At 41.4% G+C, this 12,956-nt stretch overlaps 1 protein-coding gene across 4 annotated transcripts in view; it reads right to left on the reverse strand.

Annotated features, from left to right (window-relative positions):
• The window catches only part of NRF1 (nuclear respiratory factor 1), a 73,453-nt gene that overhangs the window by 53,134 nt on the left and 7,363 nt on the right, over window positions 1-12,956 (reverse strand). For 3 of the 4 annotated variants that reach the window (XM_073652510.1, XM_073652508.1, XM_073652509.1), the window contains one exon: window positions 2,167-2,243. The exons of the other annotated variant lie outside the window; for it this stretch is intronic. In XM_073652510.1, the coding sequence (XP_073508611.1) occupies window positions 2,167-2,205 (39 nt within the window). In that variant the 5' untranslated portion in view covers window positions 2,206-2,243. The remainder of the gene's footprint in view (window positions 1-2,166; window positions 2,244-12,956) is intronic. 4 annotated transcript variants of the gene reach the window in all.

Here is a 12,956-nt window from a genome sequence, read left to right on the forward strand (position 1 = left end):
GAGCAGCTGGATCAAAAGGTTTTAGGGCATACTATCAATCACCTTATTAACCGATACCTTTCGCAAGTCCAGAGCATGGTATGTGACAAACGTTGCATTCATTTTCCCATACAATGTACTGGAAACCGGGTGTCTTGGTGTTTATTGTGCATTAAAAAATGACCTGACAACATGATACTCCGGGGTGCACAATTAAACTATGCACATTTTGGCATTGCTGTAAGTGATGAAAAAATTAATTAAAAAAATTGTTGAAAATATGTTTCAGGAAATCACTGTTTGAGACCCAGAACTTTTCTTTAATTTTTCTGTCGATGCCGCCACATGTGGGTTGTTCTTTGCATGTCGAGCAGTAGTTTTTAGTTTACGGCTACACAGGGACGTGTCACACGACAGCAATCATGCACAAGAAAATACATCTGCGTGACTTGTCTGCAATTTGCTGTCGCACTATTGTAAAGTTATGATATTGCTTTAAAAAAGGCCCGAACCACAGATGAGTAGTAGTCCCATGTGATTTGCATTGAACTCTATGGCAATTTTTACTTCATTACTACAGAAAATCCAACACTTTTGGAAACATTTGCGACTGTGTCACAGCCACAAGGGGTCGCAATGCAACACCACAGAAAATCATTATGTTCTGTCAGAATGTAACACTGCGATTTCAATGCTGCGGGACACGCTGCTGTAATGGCAATTCTAGTGTGTTAATATTTTTAGGCTTTCATCATCTGTCCTATTTTCAACAATCCTTCAGTATTGCATTGTATAGTAAAACTGATGTTTTGAGCTTTATAGGAGAGCCAAGATGGCAGCATTCAGTAGGCCCTGGCTGCAAAGCCTGCTCAGCACCACTCTACGATCACATCGCAGGGGCTGATGGGCGCAAGTGTACAATGCGCACCAGCAACCAAGCAATATAAATGTAACAATTATTGGGTCGACAACAGACAGCTCTGGTCTCTGCTGTTACAGGCAGATGATGGCTGTGTAACACAGCCAACATCGGTCGCATATGGAGAAGACGAAGCTCCCGAGTCCAAACTTCTGCACCCGGCATATGCCATACATACAAGGCAGATGTTGGGAAGCGGTTGAAAAGAAAACTGAATGGTCATGATCATGTTTTTTTTTTTTTTTTTTAGTTTTATTTTTTATACATTGAAGTCTATAGCAAATAGATTTAAGCAGGAATCTTTCCAATTAAATCTGTTTGCATCAGTTTTTGCTTCCATTTTCTGAATAAAAAAAAAAAAATGGAACGAAACGATAGTCAATACATTAAACTTTATTTTGCATGAAACACATTTTTGTATCACTGATGTAGCGGACTCTTTAGAAATGATTGCTCCTTTACCTGTAGAACCGTTTTACATGTAGATAGACATTTCCAGCAGATGCTCATATGGATATGGTAAAACACTATGGGGTTAAAAAACAATTAATCCCCAAGAGTGCACATTAGCAATAGGGAAAGCTGAACGGACTACTTGCTGCTCAACAAGACTATACATAGACCAGAACACTAAAGAGAATGAGAGATAAGATAGGGTGGGGGATGGGGGTCGAGAAAGAGGGAGTCTACACACCGCAGTTAATATGCCAGATTCATACCAAGAAGAATCATTTCAGAACCATTTCCATCTTTAATGTCACCTATAATCGGTATATATGCAAATAGCATCGTCAGAAGGATGACTATCTCTGGCTCCAACTATTGGATACAGCAATCCTAAATGTCAATATTGATGGGTTAAGCCAAACCAAAAACTCTATTTGCAGACACGTGTTTCGGGGTGCAGCAAGAAAAAGGATTTGGCTTTATGCCTGGTGGTCTAAAGGGCAACATTTCTCCTTGAGGAGAGAGCCAAGCCGGCGTAAGGAGAGGAGACTTCTAGGCAAAGCAATGCTCCTCTGGGAAATAAAAAAAGCAAATAGCCTTTTCAGAAGGAAGATATCTGTACAATTCAATTGAAAAATAAACAAATCTTTTGGGGTTAAAAAGAGAAAAAATAAAGAATAATTGTGGTTGCATAAATATGAACACCTTTAAACTAATATTTTGTTGAATGACCCTTTGAATTTATGACAGCATTCAGTCTTTTTGGGTAGAAGTCTATCAACACAGCACATCTACAATTGGTAATGTTTGCCCACGCTTACTTGCAGTAGTACTCCAAATCTATCAGATTGCGAGGGCATCTCCTGTGTACAGCGCCCTCTTCAGGTCAACCAAGATCCTACAAAATAAGGAGTCATAAATCCACCAAATATAAGGTATACAACGTCATAATTTATTAAATATATATTAAAAAAACTCAAAATTAAACCACATGTGGTTGTTCTGAGGAAGGAGTCAGTGACTCTGAAATGAGTTGACAATAAAACACTTTATTACTGATATCTTGATTCTTGGACTATTTAAAAATCAGCAGCAGAGCAAATCCACATTCCCTGGCATTCCTTTAAAAATGTTCATGGATGCTGCAACAGCTGGTATCTTTGCACTATTAGTGGTTGTGTAAAGGCCCCGTCACACTTAGCGACGCTACAGCGATCCCGACAACGATACGACCTGGCGGGGATCGTTGCTGCGTCACTGTGTGGACACTGGTGAGATGTCAAACAGTCAGATCTTCTCAACGACGCAGCAACGATACTGCGACCCGTAGCGACCTGTATAACGATGCAACGCAAATACATGCCTATGTGTCTCAGTTCTGAGTAGCCAACAAGGTCGTTGGTAATGTGTCAAACACACCGATGCATGCTACCCAGCGGGGCCTCAACGATCAAAGAAATGTCCAGACCATTCAGACACGACCAGCGATCTCACAGCAGGGGCCTGGTCGCTGCTAAGTGTCACACGTAAAGAGATCGCTACTGAGGTCGCTGTTGCGTCACAGAACTTGTGACTCAGCAGCGATCTCGCTTAGTGTGACGGGGCCTTAACATACAACCCTTTCAGGTGAGCAAAATACATGTGTACCCTCATTGTTTAACTAGATAAGAGCCAATTGCACTTTGCTATCTAGCAATTCCTCAGCTCTCACTCTACAATCTTTCAAATGTGCAAATTAAAACAATCTGCTGCTAAAACCCTTATGCCCGATATCACAGTAAGTTATGTTCACACGTTGCGTTTTTTGCTGTGTTCTTTTATGAAAATTAAATGTGAAACAAATTTATTTTTGCAATTTTCCCAAGTTTAAACCATAATGTCTTGGATTCTTCACCAGAGAATGGCAGTTAGGATTAGTACCGTTTAATTAAATTAGTCATGTGTAAAGTAAACATTTTTTATTCAGAATAGTCACTATTTTTTCAGACAATCTTTTTCCACTAATAATTTGATCAAATTGCCCTTTTTTTCAAAAATGGTTTTATGGTTTCACATGTCTTGCATTGGTGACCTGTGTTCATGCTTCTGTGGTAGAAACAAAGCTGAACTTTGGGATCCTAAAAACGCTGCAAAACCTGCTTTTTGTAAGCAGCTTCTTTACTGCCAAGAGAGCATGCAGCAAAAATGCAACGTGTAAACATAGCCATAACCTTCAGATCTTGTGAACTTCAACAGGTAAGGAAGGGTATGTGCCCACGATCAGGAAATGCTGCGGGTTTATGCAGCGTCAAACCTGCAGCATCCAGATGTTACAGCATAGTGGATGGGATTTCTAAAAGCAAGTTAATTTCTCTTGCGGGTCCGCATGTGGACTTTCCCCATAGACTTCCCCATCAATGAGTGACGGTGATGCATGCTACTGTAACCTTATATGTTGACATGTATATCGCCGATTTTTATCAAGAGATATAGTGTGGCCGGGTCGGCGAACACTTAGAATTTTAGCAAAACCTACATTTTTAAACAATCGGCCATGATTTGAAAGCCACCTGCATATTAAAGTGTAGGTCCCCTTTGTGCTGCTAAAACATATGTTGGGGTATGTGCCCACGATCAGGAGCCACTGTGGCCCCGACGCTGCAGAATAGCCGCACCACTTCCACCCTCATTATGCAAATGAGCTGCCGCAATTTTTTTTTCTTCACAATGAGGAAAGTCTGCATGTGAAGATTTTTAGCAATGGATGACATAACTGGTTATGTGACCTGTGAGTATGATCGGCACTGGTGGCTAATGGACTTTCCAAAGATTATGCTAATGAAGAAGTAGAAGTGACTTTTCTGCACCTTCTGGTCCAAAGTTGTCCTTTGTGCATCCAAGAAAACCAGACACATTAAAAGTAAACAAAAATCAAATATAACTCAGGTGGTGCCAAACCCCATAACAGCCCTACGTACTCTGACACAAGGAAATGGAAATTGTTAGTAAGAGATTGTGGCCAAGATTAAAACTCGCACAGTAGAAGGGACAAATTGATGATAAAAGCTCAGTGTAAATACTTACTATTAATTGTTCAGACTAGTTCATTTTATTTTAAAGCATAATGATTTAACTACTATACAGGGCTGTCAAGTTGAAGCCCATTTTGGTGGAGTCGGTATAAAATGGACCGACTCCTAAAATTGGGTACAGTAGTTCAATGCAGTTTGTGGGGAATATTTTTTCTTAAGAATTTGGGAAAGTTATAAAATGTCCTATAAATGTCTGTCCTATTCCTGATCTAAGGGTCTAGACTTTTAGCTGAGATGAAGCTGTGCTACAGTAAATTTATCACTTAAACATGAGCCATGTATGAGGGAGTCGGAGTCATGGAAATTGAGGAGTCGGAGGTTTGGCTTACCAACTCCACAGCCCTGCTACTATACTCTGTTTAAAAACTTGAAAAAGGACATGTCTAGTGTCGTAATAAAAAAAGTTGATACACGTAAATTTAAATATTTAATATTACTTTAGTATTAACCCCTTTAAAGGCCAAGACGTACTAATATGTATCTGCGCCCTGGGCTTTAAGAGCCTGATACGTATTAGTACGTCTTTGCGATCGCGCCCGCACACAGGCTGTGCGGGTGCGATCGCCGCCGGGTGTCAGCTGTGACAAAGTGCAGGGAGCGGTCATTAACCCCCGCAATGCTGCAATCGAAGTTGATCGCAGCATTGCGGTGGCAAGGGGAGGTGATCACCTCCTCTTCCGGCCTCCAGCGCTGTCTGCCGCGGCTTCCCGATGTCGTCATGACAAAATCCAGGTCACCAGACAGCAGGAAGATATTTTGGTCATGCGCACTGCATGACCAAAATATCTTCTGCATCTGCAGCGCTGACAGCCTGCATAGCACAGGGATGGTGCTCCATCCCTATGCTATGCAGGCGATCAGAATAAAAAAAGTGAAAGTCCCATAGTGGGACAAAGTATAAAAGTAAAAAAAGTGTCAGAAAGTGAAAAAAATATAAAAAAAAATAATTCACCAAAAATAAAAATATAATGCACCCATCAATAAATATTATGAAAAAAAAAACAAATAAACAAAAAAAAAAACAATAAAAGTACACATATTTGGTATCGCCGCGTCCGGAATGACCTGACCTATAAAATTGTCCCACTAGCTATATCATCATCCCGCCAAACAAAAAATGGAATAACACGCGATCAAAAAGACGAATATAAATAAAAATGGTACCGCTGAAAACGTCATACAGCTCCATCAGCCGAAAAATAAAGTTATAGCTCTCAGAATAAAGCGATACAAAAAAATTTTTTTTTCTAGAAAATTGCTTTTATTATGTAAAAGCGCCAAAACATAGAAAAACTATATAAATGTGGTACTGACCCTAAGAATAAAGCTGCCTTATCAATTTTATCACACGCAAAGCAGAATAAAAAAAAATAAAATAAAAAAAACAATTCCTGAATTGTTGGTTTTTGTTTATTCTGCCTCCCAAAAATCGGAATAGAAAGCGATCAAAAAAATGTCACGTGCCTGAAAATGGCACCAATAAAAACGTCAACTCATCCCGCAAAAAACAAGCCGTCACACGACTGTCGGACAAAATATGGAAAAATTATAGCTCTCAAAATATGGTGATGCAAAAACTAGATTTTGCAAAAAAAATGCGACTTTTAGTGTGTGACAGCTGTCAATCATAAAAACCCGATATGATTCTGGTATCGTTGTAATCGCACCGACCCGAAGAATAAAGTCGTCTAATCACTTATATAGCACAAGGAAAGGCGTAAAAAATAAGGGTTAGGGCTGGGGTTAGGGCTCGGGTTTTTTTCAAAAGTAAAAAAAAAAAAAAAAAAAAAAGATGACGATATGGCAACTAGTGTTGAGCGCAAGTGCTCGCTACTTAAGTTTGCATCGGGTGCACGGGTATGCATTGAGTATCGCGGGTGCTCGAGTCTCCTTCCCATATGCTTCACAGCCAAAAAAACCTTGCGGGGATTGCCTACCATGCACGAACGATCCCTGCATGGTTTTTTTTGGGTGTCTAATAACCGTTAAACATGTGGGCGGGGACTTGAGCATGTCACACGAACACACGTGATACATGGTGCATACCTGAGTACCCGATGCAAACTCAAGTAGCGAGCACTTGCGCTTAAGACTAATGACAACTTATTCAAGATGATGACCTAATGTTATCAAATTCTGTGTCGTGCCTCTGCGTTCAAAATGTTCACTATACCCCTTGATAAAATCCTTAAGGGGTGTAGTTTCCAAAATGAGGTCACTTGTGGGGGGTTTCCACTATTTAAGCAAATCAGGGGCTCTCCAAACGCAACATGGCGTTCGCTCTCGATTCCAGCCAATTTTGCTTTCAAAAAGTCACACAGTGCTCCTTCCCTTCTGAACTCTGCCGTGCGCCCAAACAGTGTATTTTCCCCACATATGTGGTATTGGCGTACTCAGGAGAAATTGCACAAAAGATTTTGGGGTCCATTTTCTCCTCTTACCCTTGTGAAAATAAAAAAATTGGGGCTAAAACATCATTTTTGTGGAAAAAGTATGATTTTTTTACTTTTACGGCTCAATGTTATAAACTTCTGTGAAGCACCTGGGGGTTCAAGGTGCTCACCACACATCTAGATAAGTTCCCTGAGGGGTCTAGTTTCCAAAATGGTGTCACTTGTGGATGGTTTCCACTGTTTAGGCACATCAGGGGCTCTCCAAATGCAACATGGCGTCCGCTAATTATTCAAGCAAATTTTACATTCAAAAAGTCAAATGGCGCTCCTTCCCTTCCGAACCCTGCAGTGTGCCCAAGCAGCGGTTTTCCCCCACATATGGGGTATCTGCATGCCCAGGGGAAATTGCACAACAAATTTTGGGGTCCATTTTTTCCTTTTACCCCTGCGAAAATACAAAAAAAATTGGGCCTAAAGTAACATTTTTGTGAAAAAAGTTAAATGTTCATTTTTTTCTTCCACATTCCAAAAATTCCTGTGAAGCACCTGAAGGGTTAATAAAGTTCTTGAATGTGGTTTTGAGCACCTTGAGGGGTGCAGTTTTTAGAATGGTGTCACTTTGGGGTATTTTCTTCAAATGTGATGTGGTCCCTAAAAAAATGGTTTTGTAAATTTTGTTGGAAAAATGAGAAATCGTTGGTCAACTTTTAACCCTTATATAGCTCCCTAATAAAAAAAATTTGGGTTCCAAAATTGTGCTGATGTAAAGCAGACATGTGGGAAATGTTATTTCTTAACTATTTTGTGTGACATATCTCTCTGATTTAAGGGCATGAAAATTCAAATTTTGAAAATTGCAAAATTTTCGCCAAATTACCTTTCCCCCCCCCCCCCCCCCCCACAAATAAACCCAAGTGATATTGAAGAAATTTTACCCCTATCATGAAGTACAATATGTCACGAAAAAATCTCAGAATCAGGGGGATCCGTTGAAGCGTTCCAGAGTAATTACCTCAAAGTGACAGTGGTCAGAATTGTAAAAATTGGCCCAGTCATTAACGTGCAAACCACCCTCGGGGGTAAAGGGGTTAAACATATGATTAGGAGGAGACTGTATTTAGAAAATCACACTTAAAAATATGATCCCAAGGATAGCTCAACTTGAATAATTGTACAAATGTAACCAAGAACTCAAGTAACACACATGCTTTTTTTTGAAAATGTTATAACATTGTTTTTTCAAAATTGCACATCAAAATTTTGAATTTGACTCCTCAAAAACGAAATATCAAATATAATCTTGTGACATATCAAATTAAAGCCTGTACGGTTCTAAACAAAATGGTGCCTCTCCCATCTCTTTATCTTATTTCTAGAACCAGAGATATGATAAAAAATGTAGCATGATGCAAGGCCAAAATTCAGACTTTCAAAACTTTAGAAATCTATAAAAAAAAATAACTAATGAAGATAAAAATGAAAACTTTTTTTTGTAATTCCCTAAAGTAGCGCCTTCAAAAAAAATACAAAGATTAAAAAAAAACAAAGACATCGGGTAAAAATAACATTCAGATTTGGATCACTTGACATAACCCCATTACAACATTAAAAGGGGTTGTCCAAAACAAACACTGATTTAATCCTAAGTGTCTGTCTAATTAATGTAATAATGTATTTTATAATATACTTTAAAAATTCCTTTTTCCCTCTCTATAACTTATTTTTTTTTACCAACTTCCTGTTTGATGAGATCTTGTTCGAGAATCCCCAGTGCATGCTGGGATACTCAAACAAGACGACATCAGGGGGCAGAGGCTGTCATCACTGCCGCCCCTTCTGCCCCCTCCCTTTAAGGCCCCGTCACACTAAGCGATGCAGCAGCGATCCCGACAACGATACAACCTGTCAGGGATCGTTGCTGCGTCGCTAATACATCGCTGGTGAGCTGTCAAACAGGCAGGCTCACCAGCGATCAGGGGAGCAGCGACGTTGTGGAAAGGATCTTTCCACGATGTCCTGCTCCCGGTTACCAGCCTGCTGAAGCAGGAGCAGGCTGGTAACCATGATAAACAGCGGGTTACTAAGTGCGCGTGTGCCCCTAGTAACCCGCTGTTTACCATGGATACCACTCTGCTATGGTGCGCGGGAGGTTACCGTTCACCTTAGCAGAGTCGTATCCATGATAAACATCGGGTTACTAGGGGCACACGCGCACTTAGTAACCCGATGTTTATCATGGATACGACTCTGCTAAGGTGAACGGTAACCTCCCGCGCACCGTAGCAGAGTGGTATCCCAGCGGGTTACTAAGTGCGCGCGTGCCCCTAGTAACCCGATGTTTACCATGGATACCAGCCTGATCGTTGGTCCCGCTGGTCACAGACAGCGATGTGTGCTGGCCAGCGGGAGGCCAACAACCAAAAAATGGTCCAGGACACTTTGCAACGATCAGTGACCTCACAGCAGGGGCCTGATCGCTGCAAAGTGTCACACATAGCGACATCGCTGGTGAGGTCGCTGTTGCGTCACCAAAACCGTGACACAGCAGCGATCTCGCTATGTGAGACGGGGGCTTTAGAGTCGGTGACTAGTCAATTCTGTCAGATGCTCAATAAGATCTTGTCATTGTGTAATATTATTCTCAGTCCACAGTGACAATGCACACCCTGGCCGGGTCTGATGAGAAGAGACGAGCCAGCAAGAGAGCACTGTCAGAGCGCATGGTAAGGGCGAGCAGTAAAAGCAGAGAACACTCCTGGACCGGGAAAAGAGGTCACTTTTTGGCAGTCTTATTGTTTTAAGTGTTTATTTGGAGTGTTCAGGAGCAAATGCAATATTGTATTTTACTTACAGGGGTTGTCCCATGAACAAAGTTCATTTTAATCAATAGATTTTAGAATTACCACAATTGGATGTGTTTAAAATAATTTAAAAAAAAATACTCCACATCTCCTGGGCAGGGGAGGAAGCAAAAAAGTATACAGATATTACAGTATGGAATCGCAAATAATTCTTTCTTTGAGGTAAAACATTGTTTAGAAACAGGCAGGGAAATGTTTTACCTCACAAAGAGAATCACCTGTGATCCCGTGCTGTAATGTCTGTATACTCCTTTCCTTCCTCCCCTGCCCAGGAGCTGTGGTATGATCAGACAATGTTCCTGTACGGTCAGACACAGCCATTACACAGGACACAGCAGGGGCACATTTATAAGATTATCCCAGGACAAGAACATTTTATTTAACCCCTTAATAACATCTGACGTACTAATACGCGTCTGTGCCCTGGGACTTAAGAGCCAGACCCGTATTAGTACGTCATGGCGATCGCGCGCGCACACAGGCTGTGCGGGCGCGATCGCCGCCGGGTGTCAGCTGATTGTCATAGCTGACACCCGGTACTATGTGCAGGGAGCGGTCACGCACCGCTCCCAGCACATTAACCCCCGCGATGCTGCGATCGAAGTCGATCGCGGCATTGCGGGGGCAAGGGGAGGTGATCGGCGATACTCACCTCCTCTTCCGGCTTCCAGCGCAGTCTGCAAAGGCTTCCCGGGTGTTGCCATGACGACCCGATGTCGTCATGACAACATCCGGGTCACCAGAGAGCAGGAAGATTGCTTGGACATGCGCAGTGCATCTCCAAGCAATCTTCACACTGTGCACTTCTGACAGCCTTCATGGCATAGGGATGGTGCTCCATTCCTGTGCCATGCAGGCGATCAGAAAAAAAAAAGTGAAAGTCCCAGAGTGGGACAAAGTAATAAAGTGTATAAACTGTGTGAAAGTGAAAAAAAAAAAAAAAAAAACTGTGCAAAAATATTATAAAAAAATAAAAAAAATAATCCACCAAAAATAAAAATATAATGTACCCATCAATAAATATTATTATAAAAAAAATAAAAAAAAAACAATAAAAGTACACATATTTGGTATCGCCGCGTCCGGAACAACCTGACCTATAAAACTGTCCCACTAGTTAACCCCTTCAGTGAACACGGTAAAAAAAAAAAAAAAAAAAACAAGCAAAAAACAATGCTTTATCACCATACCGCCAAACAAAAAGTGGAATAACACGCGATCAAAAAGACGAATATAAATAACAATGATACCGCTGAAAACGTCATCTCGTCCCGCAAAAAACAAGCCGCCATATAGCTCCATCAGCCGAAAAATAAAAAAGTTATAGCTCTCAGAATAAAGCGATACAAAAAAATATTTTTTTCTATAAAATAGCTTTTATTGTGTATAAGCGCCAAAACATAGAAAAATTATACAAATGTGGTACCGCTGTAAACGTACTGACCCGAAGAGTAAAGCTGCCTCATCAAATTTACCACACGCGGAACAGAATAAAAAAAAAAAACAATTCCTGAATTGTTGGTTTTTGTTTATTCTGCCTCCCAAAAATCGGAATAGAAAGCGATCAAAAAATGTCACGTGCCTGAAAATGGCACCAATAACAACGTCAAGTCATCCCGCAAAAAACGAGCCGTCACATGACTGTCTGCCAAAATTTGGAAAAATTATAGCTCTCAAAATATGGCGATGCAAAAACTAGATTTTACAAAAAATGCGTCTTTTAGTGTGTGACAGCTGTCAGTGATAAAAACCCCATATGATTCTGGCATTGCTGTAATCACACCGACCCGAAGAATAAAGTCGTCTAATCACTTATACCGCACACGGAACGGCGTCAAAAATAAACTCTTGAGTTAGGATTGGGCTAGGGTTAGGGCTGGGTTTGGGGCTAGGGTTGTGCTGGGGCTAGGGTTGTGCTGGGGCTAGGGTTGTGCTAGGGTTAGGGCTGGGGTTGGGATTTTTTTCAAAAGTAAGAAAAAAAGATGACGATATGGCGACTAGTGTTGAGAGCAAGTGCTCGCTACTTGAGTTTGCATCGGGTGCTCTGGTATGCATTTAGTATCGTGGGTATTTGAGTGACATGCTCGAGTCTCTGCCCCATATGCTTCGCGGCCAAAAAACTTTACGGGGATTGCCTGCCATGCACGAGCGATCCCCGCATGTTTTTTTTTGGGTGTCTAATAACCGTGAAACATGCGGAGCAGGGACTCGAGCATGTCACTCGAGCACACGCTGTACATGGTGCATACCTGAGTACCCGATGCAAACTCAAGTAGCGAGCACTTGCGCTCAAGAATAATGAAAACTTATTCAATATGATGACCTAATGTAAACAAATAATGTGCCGTACCTCTGGGTTCAAAATGTTCACTATACACCTTAATAAAATCTTTGAGGGGTATAGTTTCCAAAATGGGGACACTTGTGGGGGAGCTCCACTGTTTAGGCACATCACGGGCTCTCCAAACGCGACATGGTGTCCGCTAACAAATTGAATGGAAAATCGGCTCAAATTGTTAGCGGACACCACATTGCGTTTGGAGAGCCCCTCTGTGCCCAAACTTTGGAGCTCCCCCACAAGTGACCCCATTTTGGAAACTAGACCCCCCAAGGCACCTTTCTAGATGCATAGTGAGCACTTGGAACCCCCAGGTGCTTCACAAATTGATTCGTAAAAATGAAAAAGTGAAAAAAAAAACACTTTTTCATTTTTATGAATCAATTTGTGAAGCACCTGGGGTTCCAAGTGCTCACTATGAATCTAGATAGGTGCCTTGGGGGGTCTAGTTTCCAAAATGGGGTCACTTGTGGGGGAGCTCCAATGTTTGGGCACACAGGGACTCTCTAAATGCAACATGGTATCCGCTAACAAATTAAATGGAAAATCGGCTCAAATTGTTAGCGGACACCACATTGCGTTTGGAGAGCCCCTCTGTGCCCAAACTTTGGAGCTCCCCCACAAGTGACCCCATTTTGGAAACTAGACCCCCCAAGGCACCTTTCTAGATGCATAGTGAGCACTTGGAACCCCCAGGTGCTTCACAAATTGATTCGTAAAAATGAAAAAGTGAAAAAAAAAACACTTTTTCATTTTTATGAATCAATTTGTGAAGCACCTGGGGTTCCAAGTGCTCACTATGAATCTAGATAGGTGCCTTGGGGGGTCTAGTTTCCAAAATGGGGTCACTTGTGGGGGAGCTCCAATGTTTGGGCACACAGGGACTCTCCAAATGCAACATGATATCCGCTAACAAATTGTCGGCTCAAATTGTTAGCGGATATCATG

This window comes from Phyllobates terribilis, unplaced genomic scaffold (genome assembly GCF_046119375.1).
Source record: "Phyllobates terribilis strain yellow unplaced genomic scaffold, ASM4611937v1 Scaffold_11__3_contigs__length_659146591, whole genome shotgun sequence".
Lineage (NCBI taxonomy): Eukaryota > Metazoa > Chordata > Amphibia > Anura > Dendrobatidae > Phyllobates > Phyllobates terribilis.